The sequence below is a fragment of the Pristis pectinata genome, chromosome 1, assembly GCF_009764475.1.
Source record: "Pristis pectinata isolate sPriPec2 chromosome 1, sPriPec2.1.pri, whole genome shotgun sequence".
Classification (NCBI taxonomy): Eukaryota; Metazoa; Chordata; class Chondrichthyes; order Rhinopristiformes; family Pristidae; genus Pristis; species Pristis pectinata.
Genome location: NC_067405.1, coordinates 124,930,096 through 124,956,625, shown reverse-complemented (window position 1 = coordinate 124,956,625; position 26,530 = coordinate 124,930,096). Strand labels below are relative to the sequence as shown.

The following is a 26,530-nucleotide window of genomic DNA, read 5'->3' as shown; positions in this document are numbered from 1 at the left end:
CTACCTAACATTGTGGAAAGTTGCCCAGGTGTACTAAGAAAGGAGGACAAATCTAGTTACCAACCAGTCTATTCTCAATCAATGAAGTGATGGAAGGTATCCTCAACACTGCTATCAATGGTTCTGACTCACTAATAACCCTTTCAATGAGCTCTCTTTGGGTTTCTCCAGAACCACTCCAGAAAAGATTTACAAGGATGTTGCCAGGAGTAGAGGGCCTGAGTTATGGGGAGAGGTTGGCCTGGCTAGGTCTTTATTCCTCTGAGCGTAGGAGAAGGAGGGGTGACCTTTAGAGTTTTATAAAATCATGAGGGGCATAGATAAGGTGAATTGTAGCAGTCTTTTCCCCAGGGTAGGGGAGTCCAAAACTAGGGGGCATAGATTTAGGGTGAAAGGGGCGAGATTTAAAAGGGACTTGAGAGGCAACTTTTTCTACGCAGAGGGTGGTGAGTATATGGAATGAGCTGCCAGAGGAAATGGTTGAGGCAAGTACAATAGTATCATTTAAGAAGCACTTGGATAGGTACATGAAGGGGTGGGGTTTAGAAAGATATAGGCCAAACACAGGAAATTGGGATTAGGCGGGTGGGCACCATGGTCGGCATGGACTCATTGGGCCAAAGGGCCTGTATCTGTGCTGTATTGCTCTATGACTCTATAACCACTCATCTCTGGACCTCATTGGTCCAGCATTGATCCAAACAAGGACCAAAGAGCTGAATTCCAAAAGTCACTTCTCTCGACAACAAGGCAGCATTTAACCGACTGTGGTATCAATGGGTATCAAGGAGAAAACATCCCAATGGATGGAAAATGCTTGGAATGAAGGTCAATCACCCAGCCCCAGGGCATTGTTTCAGGAGCTCTCTAAGGCAGCATCAATAAGGCAACAATCACCATTTGCTTCATCAATGATATCCTACCATCCTGAGAAAAACAAGAACAATCACTGATAATTACAATGTTCAATTCCCTTTCCAACTTCTCAGAAAATGAAGCAGTCTGTGTCTGCATGCATGTTGACCAAGGCAACATTTGGGCACGGGCTGGTAGGTGGCAAGTAATAATCAGATCCAACACGAGGGAATCTAACCACATACCCAAAGCATTCAATGGCATAACCATCACCAAGTGCTCCACAATCACTATCCTACAGGTTACCAATGATCAGAAAGTTAACTGGACCAGCCACATAAAAACAAGAGTAGATGCAAAAATACAACAAGACTAAATTGACAGGTTGGTATCCTGCTGCGAATGACTCACTTCCCAACACCCCTAAGCCTTTATACCATTCACAAGGCATAGGTCAGGAGTGAATACTGGAATACTCTTCACTTTCCTGGATGAGTGCAGCTCAAACAATACTCAAGAAGCCCAATACCACTCAGAACCAAGTAGTGCACTTGATTGGTACCCCATCTACACCATGCACCATTGCACACCATTGAAACAATGTATGCCATCTACAAAAATACACTGTAATTACTTGTCTAGGTTAAGTTTAACAGTACCTCCCAAACCTGCAACATCTATTGGCAAATCAGACAAGGGCAGAGCACACATGGAAATATGCCACCTCCTGCAAGTTCCCTCCCAAAAGAAAAATAGTGAATTCAGTAAGAGAAGGAAAAAGGGAAGGATTTACAGATTAAATTTAAAATGAAAAGTTTTGGATAAGTGGAAGTGAGGAAAATTAATTTTGGGATAGGGCTCTATAAAGCAAGAGTAATCCCGCTGCTAAAGATAGGGTGTAACCTATTATCAATGTAAATGGCCTGTATGGGCAAAGAGTGAAGATTGTTATTAGACTGAGAGGGATGCAGGATCCTAAGAAACTATAATGCTGTAATGAACAGTACACTGAGAGGAAGCTGGGGGGAGGTGTGATGCAAGAAAATAAGAAATTAACATAAAAGAAAATGTATGTTTTAAAAGACAAAATGAAGAACAGAAAACCTTAATCACAACTTTACCCTCCCAAAAAATATAGATCAACTTCCAGTAAAGGTCATTATTATAGTATTCCTTTGATGTTGATTTGTTTTCATTAAGGTAATTTTGGTCCTTACAGTAATACTTCTGTACTGGTTGTTCAGCTGCATTGATCTGTAATTGTAAGCCATGTTGTTGTGATTTGTCCACCGGATTAATCACTTCAATTTCACTGCTTTCACGTACAGCCCGAGTTCTAGGAGCCACAGGTACCGTCTGTTTCTGTGAAACAACTGTACAAAAGGAAAACTTGCAATTAATTTTTTTTTTACTCTTCAAATAACTTCATCCATACTTCCGTACAATTTTAGTTTAACTCCCTGAGAAGCCAGGCAGAAAACATGAATGAAGTTTCAAGTTACATTTCTTCAGTTTTACAATAAAAACAAGCAATAATTAACAAAGTGTTGAAAATGGAAATGAAACTAAAATAGAATGTTTTGTTTTGATGAAACACTTGGCTTTTAATGCAAAGTATCTAGATTGGAACAAAAAAATTCAAACATAACAATATAAATTCATTTAGACAAGTTTGTTCCATTCCTTTAAAAAAATAATAGCTACTTATTGATTACAACACAGGACGCTGCCAATACCACCTGCCAGGTACATACAGAAAAAAACCTCCCTCCTTATTTCCATGTATCTCTGAAAGTTTCTCTCTCTTGGATACCCATTAATTCTGCTTTATTTTGCCACTTATCTGTATTAATAGCTCATTTACAGCAGCTAATTAACCTATCAGAATATCTTTGGGATATGGGAATAAACTTAACCAGCTGGTGGAATCCTACAAGGTCAAGGGGAGAACAGCAAACTCCATGCATTCAAAAGTCAGGATCAAATCCAGGTACCTGGAGCTGAGAGGCAGCAGCACCAACTACTCCAGCACTGTGCTGCCCATATGAGCGGCCAAACCATTAGAGCACTAGGTTGTCAAAGTAAATACAGATTAAATCAGGAATCAGCCACTCGGGTGTTACCAAGTCTTGCTTTTAAAATATTGGAAATCTGGAAGTGGGCCTTAATTTTGGTGCCTGATAAGGAATGCATAAGTAAAAGTGAAATCAACAAATGCTTTTGGAAAACCTTAAAGAAAAGGTGCCTGGAGAGGATTTTTAAGACCAATTAAAAACCAACAACAAATCCCAAATTCCCAGTGCTAATATTTATCAATTATAGATGTTTACTATAACCATGTCAAACAGCACAAAATCAAAAATCAGCCTGATTACATACATTCATTAAACAACACTTTACCTGCAGGGTAACTTGTGGTCTTGCTTACAGATTTCTGGGCCTCTGTGATTGCTTTTAGTATTAGATTCTTATTGGCCTGTTTAGAAGGTGGCAAAGTAGGCCTGAAAAACAAACTGGCTCTGAATACATTTCTCTTATTTTTATTATATATGTGTTGATAACATGCTAAAAAGCATAGCCTGTTAAAAAATCTGTTTCCCAGGGGTACAGAAACTATACCAGGTCAACATGAGATGGCAGACAGAGCCCTTAAAAGTTGGAAATGCAATGTGATCTTTAAGCAGTTCTACAAAATAACATGAATAACATACAAGCTATTTTCATGAATTCTGGTAACATGAAAGAAAATAACAATCATTTATGCCTCATGGGAAGTAGCTTTGGGAAAAACCTTAAGACCTAATATAGATTTTCTAACATGCTACAGGCTTAAAAAAATTGTATGAAAAGCTGATTATTTTCTGGAAATATGATTATGACGGGAAATTGCCTGACATTCTGTAAAGTCATTCTATTTATTTTTGTCTTCATTATTCTCTCAATCCTCCTCCCTCATGTTCTGTTCCTTTTTAAGCAGTACTCAGTTGTATGTCTTCCAGTTGTGCTATAGGGTTACATCTTAAAAGCCCTGGAATTTTTTGGAACTTCAGAACCATTTTTGTTTACAAGAAAACTTAAACACAACTAATTTATGTTAATTCTACATCAGAACACACTGCTATTATTAATATGGACCACTTTTCGGATTTTTTTTTTTAAACAGAACTTCACTACCACTGTGCAAAACATCAGCAATACACATGCTTCAATTTTTCACAAAAAATTGGGCACAGCATAGTTCTAGATCACCTGAAGAAACCTGCAGCTGTTGTCTTTGTCCTTCTCAAAGACAGAGTCATACAACACTGAAACAGGCCCTTCAGCTCACCATGTCCAAACCAACCGTCAAGCAATATCTATTCTAATCCCATTTTCCAGCACTTGGTCCTTAGCCTTCTACGACCTGGCAATTCAACTGCTCATCTAGATACTTCTTAAGTGTTGTGAGAATCTCTACGTCCATCACCCTCTCATGCAGAGCTCGAGTTTCCAATCACCCTTTGGGTGTAAAATTTCTTTCCCAGATCCGCTCTAAACCTCTTACCCCTTTCCCTAAAGCTATGCCCTCTAGTTTTAGATTCCTCTGCTATGGGGAAAGGTTTCCTCCTATCCACCTTATCTGTGCCCACATAATTTTGTATACCTCTATCAGGTACCCACTCAGCTGACTCCGCCCCAAGGGAAACAAACTCAGTCTATCCGGTCTCTCTTTATAATTGAGATGCTTCATCACAGGCAATATTCTGGTGAATCTCCTCTGCACCAACTCCAGTGCAATCACATCCTTAAAAGGTAAAGATATAGGTCATGGGTGTGGGTGGTGCTATTTCTACATGGCTCAGACTGCAGCCACAGTGAAAATTTAGAGTAATATACGTGGTGTAAATCAAGTGGGAAGCTTTATTCTGGATGGTCAAGCATCTTCTGTGTTGTTGGAATAGCAAGTAGAGCATATTCCTTCACACTCCTGACTCACTTCTTGTAGATTTTGAACTCAAGTAAATTTTATCTTACAGTACTGACTAATGAATTCAGGGCCATTAATTATCTTACTTTCTCTACAGGTACTGTTTGGCTTGCTGAATGCTTCCAGAATTATTTTTTGTATTCATATTTTCAACATCTTATTGGACTTTACCTTGTGTTCTCTCAATTTAATAACTAGAATTGCAAAGTAACTACATAGCCCAGTTATTACTTCCAAACCAGAATGAATCCCTATTCAGAATGTACTGTGGAATGAAGATCAAGCTTCCCCAGTTTCAAAAATATAAAGTTGCTCTGCAGCACAAGAAAATAATGTTCAAAAAACTGTAGCACTGTAGTTAAAAATGAACTTTTTTTTAGTGTACACGAAATCAAAATTACAGGTAGTAATCACATCAGAAAAGGAAAATAAATTACAGATGCTGCAACTTCAATTGCACAAACTATAACAATTTCAAATGGAAAAAAAATGCCATCTGCATATTGCAAAGGAAATCCTGAAAGTTCGAATGCATGCATATAATTTTTTATGCTTTCCGTACCTTCTTTCAGGTTTTGCTGGAACAGAAATACTACTGGAAAGACTTCCTGTTCTTGTGCCAAAGTCATCATCGTCATCTTCGCCATCACTGGTCTTGTTTACCTTAATGACTGAACTAATGATTGACGTCTTTCTCTTCTTGGAACTTTCATCCTATGACACACAAAAAAGCAAAAATCCTTGTCCAGTATATAACTCTTCAGTCTGTATGTAATCAACCTAAATAGCTTTCATTACTTCAGTGGGGCCTTTTAATAATTTATCACTGAAAACAATGTTCTTGTACAATAGCAGTAAAATCTGCAACTTTCTTATCCTGTCAGGTATCTGGTTAGAAATGGAATTTCACGATTAATATGAATTGTGCAAATATACATCTCCAAAGCAACTAGAAACAGACAATATCAATGAAAGATGTTCATGAAGGATGGAATAATATAACATTTAATATTTTATTGCATTGTTCAAGCTACAAAATATATTGATTGGATTTTAAGGAATTAGGAGGGAATGCAGAATTGGTAAAGTGGAGGAAGAAAATGTGGAGGAAAATTTGTGGATGCAGAAATACTAAGAAGTTGGAGGGGGACCCAGTATTTCAGATGAATAGTAACAATGAGGAGAAACTAAATGGTTGATTAGGTTTGAAAGTACTTAGACTGGACGGAAGCATGCGACTATAAGAATTTGGGTTTCTAAGAAAGAATTAATGTTATAAGTTGGAGTATAAGACAAGACATCTTTATTAGTCACGTGTACATCAAAACACACAGTGAAATGCATCTTTTTTGCATAGAGTGTTCTGGACGCAGCCCACAAGTGTCGCCACGCTTCCGGCGCCAACATAGCATGCCCAGCTTCCTAACCCATACATCTTTGGAATGTGGGAGGAAACCGGAGCATCCAAAGGAAACCCATGCAGACACGGGGAGAACGTACAAACTCCTTACAGACACTGCCCGGAATCAAACCCAGGTCGCTGATGTTGTAATAGCGTTATGCTAACCGCTACACTATTAGGAGAAGTTAGTATTAAAAATGGGATATTCAAAGATAAGAAGCAGTTTATACAGCTGATGGGGGAGAAAACCCATCCATAGAAAATGCATAAAGGAAGAAATGGATGGACAGCAAAAGACATACCATACTGAAGATGCTGACAATATATAGTGAACAAATGGAAAAGAGATCCAGTCAAAGGTGCAATTTTAGTAAAGTTACTACTAGGCTGAAAATAATTGCAAAGCGACATGGAGTCCTAGGGATAATAAATAAAGTGGATTTGCATGAGACAGGCAACATTATTGTAGAAAATATGTGCAGAGGTTTCAACAAACTAAATCTATTCAAGCATTCATGGTTATTAATTTCTACTCACATCTCTACTTGATCGCTCAGAGTTAGACTTTGATGACCTGTAAACCTGTATTCCACTTTCCGATAATCTGTTGTAAGCTTGCAAGGTGCTTTCATATGATCTGTAAACATTGCCAGTATTTTCTAATAGTCTGTAGCCATGCAAGGTGCCTTCTCCTAAATTACATGGCTGCACATTATTCTGAGCCATCCTTACAGGCTGAGTGCTAGTTTCAGTTGCCTTGTACACTTGTGAAACATTTTCTTCTGGCCCAAAGGTATCAAATGAAGGACAAGATACATTATACGAAACTGTCACCACAGGCTTCTTCTTAGAAGATGATGGAAGTTCCTGCAAAATGTTAAGGTCCCCATCTATAAGATCATCTGGTTCAGGTTTAATGTCTATTACTGCTTCAGAGGAGACTGGTTCTGTCATAGGCTTCACTGCTGACGTTAACTGAGATGAACTCCTCTCCAAAGTTGTTCTGTATGTAAATAAGGTAAAAGTGGTTGAGGAAAGCATCAGAGGCACTCTTACAGAATTTTATGTACAAGCTTCTTAATTAAATCTGCGTTACACAACAAAGAAAAACTTAATTCATCTGGCTGAACATTGAGGTAGTTTTATTAACTCATCTTTGAAGTCAGAATTCTTAAAATTGTATAATTAAACTTTTTTTTCTATTTTCAAGGCATTACAGTATTAAACTTTGGATCCAGGATTGGAGAAACCAGGAAAAAAAACTGAAAAATTCAACTATACTATTTGGGAAAAGACAAGAGCAGCAATCAAAACAAATGAAATCTTGCTGATTATGGGGTGGTGACTTGCATGGAGTACAAAATTAACCAATACAAGTTGACCTTTCAGAAAATAATTCTGACAACGGAAATTATGATATTGCTTGTGAAATTGAAAAACACTAACATTTTGGTTCCATTTATTAGAGAACGCAGTCCAGATAATTCACCTTTAAACTGTCAAACACTCACTCTCAGGATTAGCTAGGTGAAAATCGACATCTATCATGAACTATCTTCTCAAGTCACCATCACAATTTCAGATTAATACAAGGTTTCACTTCTTGGGAAACATCTGAATTACCTTTTGATAGTTACTGACAAATAAGATCACAAGAACAGAAGAAATAACAGGCATTAGCCATTCAATAATACTGACGCTATTCCTCAAGGCCATTTTATTTCCAGATCACATTCCCTCTCATTCTCCTAGCATCCAGTAATCAATCAATCCGAGCTTTGAACAGACTCAACAATTGAGCATCCACATTTCAATTCTTCAAGAAATTTCTTCTCAACTCAGTCCAAAGTAGCCTTTAACCTTAGACTATGCACTCTAGGTCTAAACTCTCCAGAGACTAAACTTTCATCATTTACTCTTTCAATAATTCTCAAAGTCTTGCACGTTTCACTGAGCACCTCATTTTTTAAAACTCCATTTTCCTCAAACACTCTTCATAGATCAGCTCCTTCATCCCAGGACTCAATCTGTAAATCTTTGTATTGCAGACTGCAGAACCTGTATAACTTCCCTCAGGTACAGAAACCAAAATTGCACAGAAAATTCTGAATGTAGTCTCATCAAAGCCCTCTAACAATCTCAGCAAATTTCTTTACTTTTCCTTAACTTTGCAATAAAGGCCAATATTTGCTTTTCTAACTGCTTGTTTAGGTCCTGTACCATGTTAATATATCATCCTAACACTATAGGCTCTTATTTTCTGGAACAATTTTCCATGTGGTGGGTTATCAAATGCCTTTTGATAATCCAGATATATAACATCTATTGGTTTCCACTTATCTACCTTTCTAATTACATCCTCAGAAAACCTGAATCATGGTTCTCCCTTCATAAAATCATGCTTTATTAAGGCTTAAGTACCCTGCTACCACGTCCTTAATGATGGTTTTCAGCAATTTTCCAACAATGATATCAGGCTGACTGGTTATCTGAAATACCATTGTTACGTTTACTAGCTTCCTATCTGCTGGAACTATTCCAGAATCTATGGGAATTTTGAGGGATCATAACTAATCCATTTCTTTTCAACTATTGCAGGATATCAGATCCAAAAAAAGGGTGAGATTACCACACTTAAGGAAACCGATGAAACAAATTGGAATTTTAAGTCAGTTAGATTTACGGAGTATAGCTACAGTACTTTTGAATATGTAACACATCAGCCACGCTATAAATTGAGCGCAGTGCTTGCAGAGGATTTAGCTGAGCAAGCCTTTACCAGAGTCCTTTTTTTTTTGAGTACATTTTCAAGTGATATCAGCCCATTCAATTTTTCCTACTATTATCTCGTCATCTGTGAGCTATATATTCACCACAGAATTTTAAATGGCACTCTTACCTGATACTGGGTATTGTCTGCTCTTGCAGTGAGCTGGTAGTAACTCGAGAATCATTTTTTTCAGAATGCGTGCTGGACACAGCTAGAATACGAACATCTTCACTACTTTGATCAGTGCTTCCACTGACAGCTGCTCGACTCTTCTCTGAAGGAAATAGATTACAATCTGTGTGGTTTGGCTGTTGCTTTACAGTGGTGGGTTCTGCAACTCATAAAAAATAAAATCATTTCTGATGATGCAACATATAAATATGATTTCCAGTAATTTCTGGTTGTTTTAACATTTAATTTTAATTTGAAAACAGTGGCATTTGTGTTGAAATCAATGTGCAGAATTTAAGTTTTGAGTAAAAGTGATCTGGATATACTTACCAACTGTTACAGAGCGTAGCTTGTCAAGGACACCATGCAGCCTAAGTAAAAGCAGTACATTAAGTTCCTGGAATACTGCAAGGCTTTAAGTTTAAACATGCATTTCATTTTACATACTTTGAGTAAAAGTAAGATGTCTACATAATGCACAAGCATCAAATTCTTCAAGGACTTAGGGATCTTGCATAATCACAATATGACAAGCATCCGTGGTGTTTTGCAAAATATGTCTCCAACAATGAAAGTTTTTGGATTCATAGAGTTGTATAGCACAGAAAACAGGCCCTTTGGCCAAGCACATCCATGCTGACCTCCTTGCCCATCTACACTAATCCCATTTGTCTGCATCAGGGCAGCATCCTTCTATGCCTTGCCTATTTAAGTGTCTGTCTAAATATCTCTTAAACATAGCACTTGTGTCTGATTTCACCATCTCTTCTAGCAGCATGTTCCAGATATCAACTACCCTGTGCAAAAAAAACTTACCTCTTCTTTCCTTACTTTACAAATTACAATTATATTCCAGCCAAACTTTATCACCTCGCACCCATCTTCAGATCACATTAAAATTTATATTGTGCACATTTTATCTGCATAGTTTTACTGCACAGGGAAATTGACAGAGTTCTGCTGTAATCAAACTACATGGTGAAATGAGCTCTGGGTTGAATGATGTACTCCTGCTCTTATTTTCACTCTAGATGTACAGTGGAGAGCATTCTGACTGGTTGCATCACAGCCTGGTATGGAGGCTCCATTGCAAGGATCGCAAGAGGCTGCAGAGGGTTTATAGAGTCAGCCAGCTCCATCATGGGCACAAACCTCCCCACCATCGAGGACTTCTTCAAGAGGCGGTGCCTTAAGAAGACAGCATCCATCATTCAGGACCCTCACCTTCCGGGACATGGCCTCTTCTCATTACTACCATCAGCGAGGAGGTAGTAATGAGAAGCGGGTATGTCCCGGATGGAACCTGAAGACCCATACTCAACAATTCAGGAACAGCTTCTTCCTCTCTGTCATCAGATTTCTGAATGTTCCTTGAACCCATGAACATTACCTCATTATTCCTTTTTTGCACTAGTTACTTATTTTTGTAACTTATAGATTTTTATGTCTTTGCACTATACTGCTGCTGCAAAACAACAAATTTCACATCACGTCAGTGATAATAAATCTGATTCAAGATTCCTGCCATCCCAATCAATTGATCGTCTCAAATCACAGACTTTACAGAAAATGAACTAATTCATTCAGGGAAAAGAAAAGCAAACTTTTGCATTTGCTGCAAATCTCAATAAAATGACATAATCATCTAACAGATCAGTTTCCAAAGATGCATGCGATAAATGGTAGGGTTATGATTTCAGGTCATTGAACTTTTATGAGAATCAAAACATGTAACAGTGACAGGGAAAAGGGTCAGGGTAAAATAAAAAGTTGTCTTTTCGCTCGGATAAGACAGGAAATGACAGAAGCATGATGGGGCAAGACTAAGGAGAGCAATGAGAAAAATTAGGAAAAATACTGAGATCCAGAGGATGTGTGTAAATGGTTATAGCAGAATAGAATGTTCAATGGAAAGTCAGGATTGATGGGGAAAAGTAATTCCAAGTGGTCCAGAATAAGGTAACAGAAGAACAGCTTGCATCATAGATCTAATCTATTAAATTATCATGTTTTGTGCTGTGAAGACCCCAAACTGGAGACAGACTTGCTACAGATTACATTTTAAAATGAAAAATTGGTTGGGTTTTCAAAAGAACATGCCTTTGAGATATCCTAGATCCATCCTTGGAACCCTGAATATTTAACCAGAAAGTGATTAAAATAAGTTCTACGCTTTAAAGTTTTAAACACTGACTGCTAATAGTACTGCTTATGCATGTTCTATAAAGTGACCCCAGTGTTATGGAGGGGTTGCATTCCTCGAAAATGGTCCTATCCCAATTATCCATAATGCGAAGCCTCATCATCTGCGCATGCATCAAGAAATGCAAGTTGAAAAAAATAGTAAAGTTTTAAAAAAATTTTTCCACAGGAATTCTGTAAATTTATTTCATATCTCAATTTTTGAGTAGTGATTTATGAATTCTGTAAGGACAAACTTCTGTTATCTGAACAGCCATAATGTTGGGGTTGCCTGTATTTTAAAGCACAAGCATTAAAATATATAAAACAAATCTAACGGAACAGAAAAGAAACTAAAGTTTAATTATAACATTAAAGGAAAACTTACCATACAGTAAATTTGAGAGTATTGCTTCCCAGAAAGAGAGCAAGATCTTCTGCCATTTGCTCTTGACTCTTTTTATTGGCTACCATAACCATGATGTAATCTGGGAGCTCTTCATCTACAGATGGGAAGAGAAACAGTCTGCACATTAGAATCACAAAGTTAAAGAAAAATTGTACAGACAAAACTGTATTCATACACTCAAAGAAATTCCATTCTACATGTTCCTGTGCACGGTCACATCCTGTTGTGTGGAACTACCAAGGTGCTAAAAACAGAGTCAAAACGGATCTGGCAACTGAAAACATGGCCCAATGGCAGTGTAACAGTATCAGTTTGCTCAATGTCCAGCATATCCCTCACTCTACCATTACAATTTAGTCAGCTGATCAACCCTAGTTCAACAAGGAAAGCACAAAGGCCAGCTTGCAACAGCACCAGGATTACCTAAAATGAATGTACCAACCTGGGAAAGCCACTACACAGTTAAAGGATGAAGAGGCATCTCGAAGAATATTCCCAATCTTAACAATGGTGGGATCCAGCACAAGTGAGAGAGACAAGGCTAAAACATTCTCAACCATATTTAGCCAGAATGGGTTATCCATCTAGACTTCCCCCAGAGATCCCCCAATTTTAGCTTGCAAACTATTTGATTCACTCCACATGATATCAACAGCTGACAGCACCAAACAGAGTAAAAACCACAGGACCAGACAACAGCCCAAATGTAGCACTTCAGATCTGCACTTCAGATCTAGCTTAACTACCAGCCAAACTTTTCAGTAGTTATAACACTGGCATCTATTTGACAATTTGAAAATTGCCCAGGAGAGCCCTGCTCACAAAAAGCAGGATAAATCCAACCCAGCCAATTACTGTCCAATCAATCAGTCTATTCTCAATCAGCAAAGTGATGAAAGGTCTTATCGACACGGCTATCAAACAACACCAGTTCATCACTAATCTGCTCACCGATGCCCAGTTTGGGTTTTGCCAGAACCACTCATAGCCTCAGTCCATCAAGGCCCCAAGAGCAGAAATCTATAGCCAAGATGAGAGTGATTATAATTGATCCGTAAGGAGAATGCCCATAATCATCAAGGAGCTTTGGTGAATGGGCATCATAAGCACTCCAATGGATGCAGCCATTTCTCACACAAAGGAAGATAGTTATGGTCAGTGATCTGAACCCAAGGACATCACCGAGTTCCGCAGCCTCTGACACCCAAATATCATCTCCATCAATGACTTTCCTTCCATCTTAAGGAAGAAAGCGAGGATGGTTGCTTATGATAATGCAATGATTAATTCCATTCCATTTAGAGCTCTTCAGAAAATGAAGGAGTCTACTCCCGCATTCAGCATTACCTTGACAATGTTCAATCATGACCCAATTAGTGGAAATTAACATTTGTGCCATCAAAGCGCTCGGCAATGACCATCTCCAACAAGAGAAAGCCTAACCACTTACCCTTAACACTCAATGGCATTACAGTCACTAAGCCCTACACCATCAGCATCCTGCAGGGGTTAATATTTATCTGAAACTCAAATTGACCAGCCATATTAATACTCTGGCTTCAGATAATGAGCACTGGTTTGGCAAGTAACTAATCAGTTCATCAAGAGGATATCCAAATACCTTTCCACCATCTGCATTGCTTAAGTCAGGAGTTTGATAGAATACTCTCCACTTGCCTGGATAAGTACAGCTCCAATAGTATTCAAGAAGCTTAACACTATATGGGATAAAGCGGCCTATTTTATTTCCATTCCATCCACTGCCCTAAAAATCCATTCCTTTCACTGGAACACTGAAACTGTGGTTTCTTTATGTACTGTTCACAAAAGTACTCTAGATACTTGCTGTGGCTGCTCCTACAACTTGTCATGAACCACAACTTCTACCAACAAGGACAGGCGCAGCAGGTACCATCACCAAATCCTGTGAGTTCTCCTTCAAATCCCGACTTAGAAATACATCACCATTTCTATATTGCCTTTGGGTCTAAATTATGGAACTTTCTATTTACTACGACAATGGAAAAATCTTTACGACACCAACTAGTTCAAGTTGGGAGTTTACCACTACCTCCTTGAAGACCATCATGATAATAGAAAATTTTAGGGCCCACTTCCTATAAATAAACATTTATTAAAAATGATAAACAGCGGGAGCCATCTCAAGAGGGTTTTGGCCTTCACATTACCTGGAAGTGTCAAGGGATGGAAAGAATATTGGATTAACTATCAGATGAATAAAACTAAAATCTATGTCGCTCTCGAACATCATCAGTTCCCAGCTGAATTAATGTTAGTAATATTGCAGAAGTATCTTCGCCTGATGAACTGCATAGTTGAAAGAGGCTCATTACCACCTTCTCAAGGGCAATCAGGGATGGGCAATAAATGCTGGCCTTGCCAGTGACACACAAATTCCCTCCTTCACTGGTATCTGTGTAAAACACAACTTCCAGCAGTTCACCCTGCCCTCACAAAGTGCTGTAGGGATTCAGTGATATTCCTGTTCTGGCACCAAATTCAGCAGAATCACAGAATTTTCAGTACAGCATAAACATCATTTGGCCCACTGTGTCTACATTGACCAATAAAAGGTTAATCCCGATTTTTCTCTCTTAATCTGCAGCTTCACAGAAACATGTCAAATATTCTAGCATCAAAATATTCTAAGGAGTCACAGGCCAAAGTATTCCACAGTGCAAATTTCCAGTTAAAATATTCCATCCTTTCCATCAGCAACATATGATCATAGTCAGGGAACTGAATTGTAAATTCAGAAAAATATGGAACTTTTCATGTCCAATTGGAGTTTTTCTCCAAAACTGTGCAGAGTCCTACCTTTTCAGAGAACGTGCATTGAAACTAATAGTTACGATATGAACTATAATTAAAAGCTTACCTGCATAAGCCCCAAGCTCTTGCAGTTTTCCCTTAATAGCAGTCTGAAAATATAAGTTAAATATATTTAAGCAGATCAAATACCAGAAGTTTACATAACATTACAAACAAAACATTGTATCTATTAATCAGATTTTAAAGTATACATCTTGTACTTATGCAGTACCTTCAAGGACTCAGTCTGTCATGCAGAGTTAAGTGCTGGGTGAGGGAATTGGAACAAACATATCCAGGAAAAGTGGCAAATAAATGATTACTTTTGTCTACGTTCTTATGGACATCATTCAGGAAAACTTAGAATTTTTTTTAGAAAACTGTGTCAAAATTTCACACATAGTTTTTAAGAACTTCTGTTTTTAGAAATTCAGGCAATTGAAACTGTGTGTAATATATGCTCTATTCTGGAACACTCTTACAATTTTACGCTGACCTCCCTTTGCCAAGGATCTCGTACTATGTAAAATCCAAACTCTTGGAGAAATTAATTTCTTGAGAATTTAATTTCTTAAGAAATTCCTGCATGGCCTGCAGAAATACAACAAAGTTTTAGGCCAACTTAAAACATTGACACTCATTCAAGCATTCTGCTGCTTCAACTTAAGTTTAAAAACAGCACTCCAATAGCTGAAGAGATGAGTTTTGGGAAAGTCTTTGAAGTGTTAAGTGACAAATGTATGCATTTTTGGGATTTAGAGGAGGACCACTGTCAACAATAGGAAGCAAAAAGTTGCAAGAAAATGTGAAGACACAACCTTTGAAGCTTAGCATTAAGCCATGCCAACAGAATGATCCCAAGTTGGTAACTATGCCTTCACCATTTTGGTCTTCTGATCAAACACCCGCTTCCCATTTGCTTCGCCACTTAACTCCCTTCTTACAAAAAATCTCATAAAACCCATCTCTCTCACCTGGATATTCACCTTCTCAATTAAATGCTTGGTGGAGCTTCTTAATTAAAGTGTTATTTAAAAGCAAGTTGTTGAAAATTAATCCTAGACAGCCAGTACTTAATGCATCATTTCTAGAAAGAGATAAAATCATGAGGGGCATAGATAGGGTGAATGCAGTCTTTTTCCAAGGCTTGGGGAATCAAGAACTAGAGGACATAGGCTTAATGTGAGAGGGGATTTTTTTTTATACACACAGAGGGTGGTACATACTGTATATGGAATGAGCTGCCAGAGGAAGTGGTTGAGGAAGGTACAATAACAACCAGCTATAACAATAACTATAATAATAGGACGGTTGGATAGGCACCTTGGTTGGCATGTACCAGTTGGGCCAAATGGCCTGTTTTATGACTGTATTAATCTCCCATAGAAACTATTTATTTGTCATAATAATACCCAAATTCATTCATGCAAAAACTACAATTTTGTAAAGTAGTTAAAGGAAAAAGAAATAATACCGTGTAACTGCAAGACCTACCATGAAAAGTTATTGCTCAATAGTAATCAAAAAGTAACAATAAAAATGAAGCTGCTGGAAATAAAATTTGTAATAGGGATAATCCTGGGAATTATAGACCGGTGAGTCTTATGTCAGTAGTGGACAAGCTACTGGAGAGGATTCTTAGAGAGAGGATTTATGAGCATTTGGAGAAGCATAATCTTATTAGGGATAGTTAGCATGGCTTTGTGAGGGGCAGGTTGTACCTCATGAGGCTAATTGAGTTTTTTCGAGGAGGTGACAAAACAAATTGATGAAGGTAGAGCGGTGGATGTGGTTTTTATAGACTTTAGTCAGGCATTTGACAAAGTTCCCTATGGTAAGCTCATCCAGAATGTCATGAGGCACGGGATCAATGGAGACTTGGCTGCATGGATTCAGAATTGGCTTGCCCACAGAAGGCAGAGGGTTGTAGTAGATGGAGAGTATTCTGCCTGGAGGTCAGTGACTAGTGGTGTTCTCCAGGGATCTGTTCTGGGACCCTTGCTCTTTGTGATTTTTATAAATGACTTGGATGAGGAAGCAGAGAGATGGGTTAGTATGGGTTTGCAGATGACACGAAGGTTGGAGGTGTTGTGGATAGTGTAGAAGGTCGTCGTAGCTTACAATGGGATATAGACAGGATAGAGAGTCGGGCGGAGGAGTGGCAGAGTTCAATCCAGAAAAGTGTGAAGTGATACACTTTGGAAGAACAAACTTGAAGGCGTAGTACAAGGTTAATGGCAGGATTCTTAGCAGTGCAGAGGAACAGAGGGATCTTGAAGTCATAGATCCCTCAAAGTTGCTGCAACAAGTTGATAGGGTTGTTAAGAAGGCATATGGTGTGCTGGCCTTCATTAGGGGGATTGAGTTCAGAGCTGCAAGGTAATGTTACAGCTCTATAAAACGCTGGTTGGACCACTAAGTGTAAGTATTCTGTTCAGTACTTGGAAGCTTTAGATAGGGTGCAGAGGAGATTTAACAGGATGCTGCCTGGATTAGAGAACATGTCTATGGGGAAAGGTTGAGCGAGCTAGGGCTTTTCTCTTTGGAGTGACACAGGATGAGAGGCGACTTGATAGAGGTGTATTAGATTATGAGGGGGAGAGATGGAGTGGACAGTCAGTACTTTTTCCCCCAGGGCAGCAATGGCCAATACCAGAGGACATCAGTTTGTCAGAGAAGGAAAGTTTAGGGGAGATGTCAGAGGTAGGTTTTTTGTTTACACAGGGAGTGGTGGGTGCCTGGAACGCACTGCTGGGGGTGGTGGTAGAGGCTGATACAATAGGGACATTTAAGAGACTCTTAGATAGACACATGGATGTAAGAAAAATGGACAGTTATGTGCTGTGTAAGAGGGAAGGATTAGATTGATCATGGAGTAGGTTTCTGTAAGTCGGCACAACATCGTGGGCTGAAAGGCCTGTACTGTGCTGTACTGATCTATGTTCTATGTAAAAACAGAAAATGCTGGAAATATGCAGCAGATCAGGCAGATCTGTGAAGAGAGAAACCGATTTAATGTACCCGGTCCACAACCTTTCATCAGAGCTGACCTGTTGAAGGGTCACTGACCTGAAGTGTTAACTCTATTTCTCTGTCCACACATGCTGCCTGATCTGCTGTATATTTCCAGCATTCTGTTTTTATTTGACTCCATTGTGCTGCCATATAATAGAAAACTACCCATAAACAAACAACTCTATAGGATTTCAACTCCTAGAGAACAGAACAAAAAACAAAGTGACATCAAATGTGACCCTCCCCCCAACAAAAAGTGAAACCTTGAAACACTTAGAGCTATTTACCCGATGAACATCTTTGAAAAGCCAGCAATTTTAACAAAACTGTCCATCAACTTTTCAAAATTTTGTGGATTAATGCTTCCATTTCCATATATACTGCAGTAGCTTCAAATCCAACAAACATATGTCAAGTTTTGCAATAATTTGTATGTATCAAGTTTGTAGAACCAAAATAAAGCAAGAGAACATGCAAATTTTAAAAATAAATTAAAACTTTTGATGTTATATTGAACTGGATCTACAACATTGGCCCAGAATTTGAGATTATGACATGGAACCTAAGTGTGTTCACTGTCATTACACCATAAAACTAACAGCAACCCCTGACATCTGCACATGTGCAGTTACGCATGGAAATCCAGAAAATGCTGGATTACTCCTGAACATCTTTTCTGGCCTCAATAACTCAATTTCTTATATATACTGTCAATCACCCAGGAGATTAAATGCTGCTCTTGTGCAATTGTAGGATGTGCAACATCTGCTCTTTCATTATCCCCTCCCACCATCTTGTGACCGAAGAGTCCTTCTAGGTGGAACTCATTTGCTCACAACGTGGTTTCCCCTACATCAAAGAAACTAAACAAAGACTAGATGACTACTTTGCAGAGCAGCTGCATTCTATCCACAGGAGCAACCCAAAGCTTCTAGTTGCCTGTCATATATTTCAGATTTCCAGCATCTGCAGTTTCATTAATTTTCATTAGATAACACTGGCTTTAAAAATTCTACTACCATGTTAGCAGTGGCTTTTCACAGGATAGGATTTGGATAAGAAGCCAAGCTAGTTCTGAAACAAAAAAAATATATGTACTCCTTCAGCACAATCATCACCAGAAATTTAGTTATAGCATTTAAATAGGAATTTTGTCATAGTTGTCCAAATTTTGTACTAGACAGAAAAAGCACAAAGAAACCTCAGTAACCAAGTGTTCCAAGAATATCCAATGAACCATTATTCAAACTATTCCGGCTGTCTCTCTATGCCTCTCATCTTAGAAACCTCCCTTCAGCCTCTGCCACTCCAGAGAAAACAAATCAAGTTTGTTCAACCTCTCCTTATAGCACATGCCCTCTAATCCAGGCAGTATCCTGGTAACAACTTCTGCACCCTCTCCAAAGCCTCCACATCCATCCTGTAATGGGGTGACCAGAGCTAAATGCAATACTCCAAAGGCAGCCTAGCCAGAGTTTTATAAAGCTGCAACATAACTTCCCAACTCTTGAACTCAACTCCTCAACTAATAAAGGCAAGCATGCCATACAACTTGCTTACCACCTTATCAACCTGTGTAGCCACTTTCAGGCAATTATGGACTTGGACCCCAAGATCCCGCTGCACATCAACACTGTTAAGGTCTTGCCATTAAAAGTGTACTGTCCCTTTACATTTGATCTCCCAAAGTGCAACACCTCACATTTGGCTGGGTTAAACTCCATCTGCCATTTCTCTGCCCACATCTGCAATGGAGCTTAAACCCGCTGTATTCTTTGGCAGTCTTCTACACCATCCACACCAACATCAATCTTCATATCGTCTGCAAACTTACTAGCCCACCCATCTATGCTTTCATCCAGGTCATTTATATATATCACAAACAGCAGAGGTCCCAGTGCAGATCCCTGTGGAACACCACTAGTCACAGACCTCCATCCAGAATAAGTCCCATCGACCACTACCCTCTGTCTTCTATAGGTAAGCCAATTCTGAATCCAAACAGCCAATTCACCATGGATCACATGCACCTTAATCTTCTGGATGAGCCTCCCATGAAGGACCTCGTCAAACACCTCAATAAATTCCACATGGACAACATCCGCAGCTCTACCTTGATCAATCACCTTCGTCACTTCCTCAAAAAACTCAATAAAGTTAGTAAGAAATCATGAAAGTTAGGACAGATGAAGTGCATGCCTTCATATTTGCTAATCAAATTACACCCTTTCCAAATTTTGTGCTAGAATCCTTTGGGCCCAAGGGAGGCAAATTCTAAACAGGGTAGCTACTCAATCAGTTGTATGTGTATAATATTTGTTCAACGGTGTATTCATAATTCAATCAAGGTGTACTCTTTTATATTAGTAATTGCAGTTATTGCCATGGCTATGAATGAGTAAAAATTGACAAGTTAATGGAATTAGTTTTTTCTAGGTAGGTAAAATTTTGGATCTGGCTGAATAGATAACTAAAACTGAAACTTACCCGTGTATATGGAGAAATGAATAACTGCACAATATTTATAATCTTGCACTGATCCTCTATTGCCATCTATAATTTCCACACCCTCCCTGGCTAAGCATTAACGGTGAAGTACCAAAAGTTATGTCTTCTGTAAATTCTGCAACAGCGTTTTTTTTTTCTTTAATCCCCTTACTGCCCTTTCTGAATGGAAGTATAAATGTCCCTAGACAAGCCTTCCCATTCCTCATTAGGATCCACAGAAGCCAACTTTCCTTATTTCTTTACAGTATGCTTGTGAATCCATTTAGAGGAGGTGACCCAAGTTTATTTTTTTTTAATTGAGGATTTTGATACGCTGAATAGGAGAAGACATTATTTTAGTTGGAGTGTAGAACACGTAGCTTCATATCATGCCTTGCTCCAATAAAAATTCTTCAGCAGGTACATATCACTTATCTCAGGCAGTTTTCTACACATTCCTACCCAGTATCCTTACAGTTCTGTGTTGAGTGATAGGCTTCTGAATGGAATTGCTAAATATGGAATTCTAGATATAATACAATATGTCTAAAGTTCAGTGATGGGGCTTTTGTTCACAGAAATCAGAGGCTGACCAGGCACAACTCATGTTCAGTGCTGCTTACTTTGTTCTTATTGGCAGCTGTTTATTCCTAACAATTAATTCCATTATTTTACATGAGATTGATGCAAGTCTAATGGATCTTTATTACATTCTTGAAAGTGAGCAGCACATTGCAGATTCATCTCTGCTGGTCCAGTACAACACTTACGATTGAACCAAATTGCATTGGCTGTAGCTTAATGGCTTGGTGGAGAACAACTGACATTCAGCCAATCTGAAGTAAAATATCCAGAATTTAAACAGATCCATGTGTCCAGGATGAAGTAAATGGCAGAAACTGGCATATCTGTTACACTGTTTCATCACTGGAAGTTGCATGAAGGAATCAAACACTGTGTTCCTACTCCAGGCTGAGCTGCTGCAAGGTATTTCCATCCGAATGTATAGGGATTCTCAAACAAGAGATTAGGAGGAAACAGTTTTCTTTCCTTAAAATGTATTTTAATAATGTTTGAAATCAATTCTTCTTAATAAAACCAATTTGATTTTTTCCATATCTAAGATGGGTCCTTTGTACTCCCACGCCAACCTGCCCACCCTCAGCCTTCTCCACTGGCAGGGTGAGATGCAAAGCAAACCAGAGGAACAACCCCTCATATTCTGCCTGGGTCATCTACAACCCAATGGCATGAATACTGAATTTTCCAATTTCAGGTAAGCCTTAGCTCCTATGTTTCCCTCCCCCCTCTCCTTCCGATCCCCTCCAGTACTCCCATTTTTGTCCCCTTTCCCATACCCCCACTTCAGCCCCCCCATCACCCATTTTTGTCTCCCTCCTTGTTCCATCCATGTACTACCCTCACGTTTCACCCACTGAATCCCCTCCTCTATCTGGTTCCAACTTTCCCCAAATGGTTCCCATTATCAACTTCCTTATCAGATCCCAGCACTAGTAGCCTTTGTGTTCCCACTTATCACACTCCGAGCTGTCTCCACCTTCACCCTCCCCACCTCCTACTGGCTCCATCTGCCCTCTTTTTTTCTTTTGGTCTGCTTCCACCTATCATCCACCTGCCTGTCTCTCCCCCACCTGGCTCCATCTGTCCATCATCCTTCACTCCTCCTCGGTCCACCAATCTCCTCCTGGCCCCTGTTTCATCCCTCCCCCTACTCTTTATACTCTTCCCTATCCACTCTCAGTCCTGATGCAGGGTTTTGAACCGAAACATTGACAATTCCTCTCCCCACAGATGCTGCTTGACCCACTGAGTTTTTCCAGCAGATTGTTTGTTACCCTAAACATTTTTGCTGTTAAACAGAGTAGTACTCAGCAATTAATTTGCAGATAGATCTCAAATTCAAACATAGTAAAGATATTTGAATCTTTCCTAATATAGTAGTTTTGTTGGTGGATGAGATACCGCACAGAAAACAAAATGTAATAACATGTTACTTAAAATGTCTCATTCCTCAACTCTCATCATTTCTAACCTGTGGATGGGTAGCAAACATTTTCACTTTGATAAGGGGAAGAAGGATGCTTCCTTTACTGACACGGTACATCTACTTAGGAGATGACAGAACTGTACAGCTCAGAAAGAAGCAAGGTCCATTTTTATATCACTTCCTGAAAAATATTATCAATCAGATTATACAACCCACACTGACTCTTTGAAGGAATTACCCGTCTATGTCCCAATACCATTGCTTCCCACTTAGCAACATCAGCAAGACCAAGGAATTGATTGTGGACTTCAGGAAGGGGAAGTCAGGAGAACACACACCAGTACCCAGTGAGTGGTCAGCAGTGGAAAGGGCGAGCAGCTTCAAGTTCCAGGGCATCAACATCTCAGAGGATCTATCCTGGGCCCAACACATTGAAGAAGGCATGCCAGCACCTCTACTTTGTTAAGAGTTTGAGGTGGTTTGGTATGTCACCAAAGACTCTTGCAAATTTCTATAGATATATGGAGAGCATCTTGACTGATTGCATCACAGCCTGGTATGGAGGCTTCAATGCACAGGATTGCAAGAGGCTGCAGAGGGTGGTAGACTCAGCCAGCTCCATCACAGGCACAACCCTCCCCAACATCAAGGACATCTTCAAGAGGCAGTGCCTCAAGAAGACAGCATCTATCACTAAGGACCCTCACCATTTGGGACACACCCTCTGCTCGTTACTACCATTGAGGAGGAGGTACAGGAGCCTGAAGACCCACACTTAGTGTTTTAGGAACAGCTTCTTCCCCTCCGCCATCAGATTTCTGAATGGTCCCTGAACCCATGAACACTACCTCGTTATTCTTTTTTTTGCACTATTTATTTATTTTGTAATTTATAGTAATTTTATGTCTTTGCACTGTACTGTTGCTACAAAACAACAAATTTCATACATATAAGTCAGTGATAACAAACCTGATTCTGATCTCCTCCACTCCTCCCATCCCCACTGTTAACCCTGGAAATTAGTCTGTTCAAATGCACATCCAACCGTCACTTGAAGGTGCCTATAGAATCCGATTCCACCAAGGTTTCAGGAAGTATGTCCCAGATCATAACAATGCTCTAAATAATTTCTCCCTTTTTCCAATTATTAACATATTTATTTTTAAACTATGATCCATGGTTACCAACTGACCTGCCAGAGAAACAGTTTCTCAATATCATAAGATGTATTCATACTTGGCTTATCATAAGATGTATTCAAAATTATGAAAATGTTTAATCTTAAATGCCTCTGCTCCAAGGAGAACAATCCCAACTTCTCCATTCTTTCAACATAACTAAACTTCCTTACACCTGGTATCATTTGGAAAACTTCTGTTGTTCATTCGCTAAGACCTTGACATCCTTCCTAAATTGTAGTGTCTATTACTGTAAACTATTGTCTAATTGAAGTCTAAGCAACAATTTGTGGTTTGGTATGACTTTCTTGTTTCTGTGTTCAATGACCACAAAGACAAGTACAGTAAAAATCCGTAATCCTGTACGTGCATGTCAGACTAGATTTTCGTTGACTACTGGATGTTTTTCATTTGATACGAAATATACTTCTTATTCATTTTTTTAAGGATGTTTTTCATTCGATACGAAATATACTTATTCATTTTTTTTAACACTATTATAATTAATTTTCCAGTGAACGTGTTAACTGGGTGTGCGGGAATTAGAGCCCTAATGAGTCATAAGGGGCTGTGGGAACCAGAGCCCCAGTGAGTCGGAAGTGAGTGTGGCAAACATCATCTAGTGAGCTGGATCTCGAACCACTGGGATTGCCATTTAGATTATTCACATTACTTCTCTCAAAGTTCAATGCTGCCACACTTATCTACATTAAATTGCATCTTCCACATGTCTGTCCATTTGTGTGTATGCTTTCCTGATGTCAGTTACTATCCTGCTCAATTACTATTTTGCTAAATGTCTCATTTACAAAATCAAAACAGTACCACCTATAGTCAACAAAAATAACAGAACTCCAGGGCAGCTCACTCCATTCTTTACTCTAGTCAGAGGAATGTCTGTTTTCACTAATTCTGCTCCTTTTAACTACACCCCCAAGTTACCACAATACCTTTACATTTACTAATCAAGTCATTAAAATTATAGCTTATGCAACTAATTTCTTCATTCAGCTGTTACTGTAAAGAATAAGTAGTAGTACTGATCTTGGAAGAAGCAAACACCATAAACTAATATTTGTAGAAGTCAAGCAGCAGTTTACAAAGTACAAATAAATCAACAGGGAGCTACGCAAACCAGAAGATGGAAGGAAGGCACAATGATGAAAAAAGATCAATAAAATAGATGGGGAAATCTAAGCCTCAAGTATAATGGCATAGAATTATGAAAACAAATTGGGTTAATGGGATAGGAAAAACAGATGAAAATTGCAAAATGAAATCTTTTAATAGAGAGCTTTCTACTCATGAACTAGAGTTATTTTTTTCTTAATTCACGATTTAGTTACTTGCTTCCCATGGTTGAACTCATGCCACTGGAACAATGATCCTGAACTGCAGTTGCTTGTCCAGTTGGTTAATTTCTATGTTATTTTACCCCCAGTCACACTTGATAATTTTCATCATACCTTGGGAAAATTTGCCTTGTTACAATCCCTATATAAATACAATGCTGAATTCAGCTGAAATGTTTTTTTTGGGTGGGGGCGATAGAATAAAAGTGAAATTTGAGTGAAAAGTTTGTTGGAAAGTGCTCAAATGTGACTAAGATGAGTTTCTTTTATTTTTGCATAGCAGGCTCACAAACCAAGCTCCTCGGCCAATGTATAAATCCTGGCATTTGCCACAGTGCTGTTGCCGGTGATCTGCTCCCCACACCAAATCATGGAAACAGTGGCAGACTGAAAAGGTGTAAACAAAAAAAACCCATAATCTTTGAAACTCTCAGCAGAAACAAGACATTACTTGTGCAGAACAATTTTAGTAACGAACTATTTAGGGTTAAATTGGAAAAGGCCTTCCGCCGTATCCCCACCCCACCCACCCCCAATACTATTATATCTGGGCGATTAGAGACCCATCAGTGGCTGAAGCTGCCCAGCCCGTCGCGAAGATGACCCCGGAATTGACAGCAAGCCCCCCAGCCAGTGTAAAAACTTTCTCGCAGGAGGCAATGGCGACCGCGTTAGCTCCTGGCTGCGAACGAAGCCGCCGCCACCTAACCTAACGCACCGCTCGGCACGGCGAGAGCGGGGTCCGGACGGGCCTCGGGGCCGCTCCGGTCACCAGCCTCCCGACAGAGGCACCATTGACACAAGCGAGACCTGGGCCTACGGTCGCCAAATACAAGCCCTATTCTCCCCGCCCGCAGCCCGGCTCAGGCGGCACTTACCCTGATCTTGCGGCTGATTTCAGTTCCTATTTCCATTCCGGATCATTAATCGGCCGCCAACCCCCCCCCCACTTGTGTGTCGCCGGCTCCCGCTCGCTACCTCAGCAACGGTGTAGGCGCCGGGTCCCCCGAGAAGGACGGAACTCCATTCAGGTCAAACTTACCCGTCACAAAACTGAAATTGCGCTCAGTTTAAATTTCAAAATATAGCAACGTTTCGCGAACAAATAAAGATATTTCAGTTTTGCTCAATTCAACAAATACCAAATGAACAAAACTGAAAGTGCATGTAATGTAAAATGTTACCAATCTGCGAGAATGAGGTTCTTCTAGAATTAAGTAGTACAGAAATTGGAAATCTGAAATAAATACAAAAAAAATACTGGAAATACTCGGCAGGTCAGGTAGCATATGCAGATAAAGTGTCTTAGCCTTTCTGGTCTGAGATTTTAAATCAGAAAGGAAACTAAGAGTTATAAAGATGTCATTGGAAGGTGGACGAGGAAGGTTGGATCAGCCACAATCGTATTGAATGGTGGAGCGAGTTTGGGGCCCAAATGACATTTTGTGCATATGCCTTATTCTCTTTGATCAGAACAGAAAGTGCTTTTATGCCATGTGGTGTGCTTAGCCTCTTCTGTCCACTCATTTTCTACCTTTCCGTCACCCTTGCATTTCCTCTTCCAATTTGTTTGCCCCTCTCACTCTTCATTTTTACATAATGAAAGGCTAGATGAAAGAATGGTAAAATTTGTTTTTAAGAACATAGAACATTACAGCACAGTACAGACCCTTCGGCTCACGATGTTGTGCCAACATTTTATCCTGCTCTGAAATCTATCTAACCCTTCCCTCCCACGTAGCCCTCCATTTCTCTATCATTCATGTGGCTATCTAAGAGTCTCTTAAATATCCCTAATGTATCTGCCTCCACCACCTCTGCTGGCAGTGTATTCCACGCACCCACCACTCTGTGTAAAACAAACTTACCCCTGTCATCCCCCTTATACCTTCCTCCAATCACC

At 39.4% G+C, this 26,530-nt stretch overlaps 1 protein-coding gene across 2 annotated transcripts in view; it reads right to left on the bottom strand.

Moving 5' to 3' along the window:
- Positions 1-25,674, bottom strand: part of zc3h14 (zinc finger CCCH-type containing 14) — a 38,049-nt gene extending 12,375 nt beyond the window's left edge. The window contains exons 1-9 of one of the 2 annotated variants that reach the window (XM_052015265.1): positions 25,506-25,674; positions 14,655-14,697; positions 11,735-11,849; positions 9,496-9,536; positions 9,124-9,325; positions 6,762-7,227; positions 5,385-5,536; positions 3,256-3,356; positions 2,073-2,228 (exon numbers count right to left, since the gene is read on the bottom strand). In XM_052015265.1, coding sequence (XP_051871225.1) covers positions 2,073-2,228; positions 3,256-3,356; positions 5,385-5,536; positions 6,762-7,227; positions 9,124-9,325; positions 9,496-9,536; positions 11,735-11,849; positions 14,655-14,697; positions 25,506-25,541 — 1,312 coding nt within the window. In that variant the 5' untranslated portion in view covers positions 25,542-25,674. Of the gene's footprint in view, positions 1-2,072; positions 2,229-3,255; positions 3,357-5,384; positions 5,537-6,761; positions 7,228-9,123; positions 9,332-9,495; positions 9,537-11,734; positions 11,850-14,654; positions 14,698-25,505 lie in introns of both variants that reach the window. The other variant, XM_052015256.1, reaches the window with a different exon arrangement.
- Between the last annotated feature and the right edge of the window lie 856 nt (positions 25,675-26,530).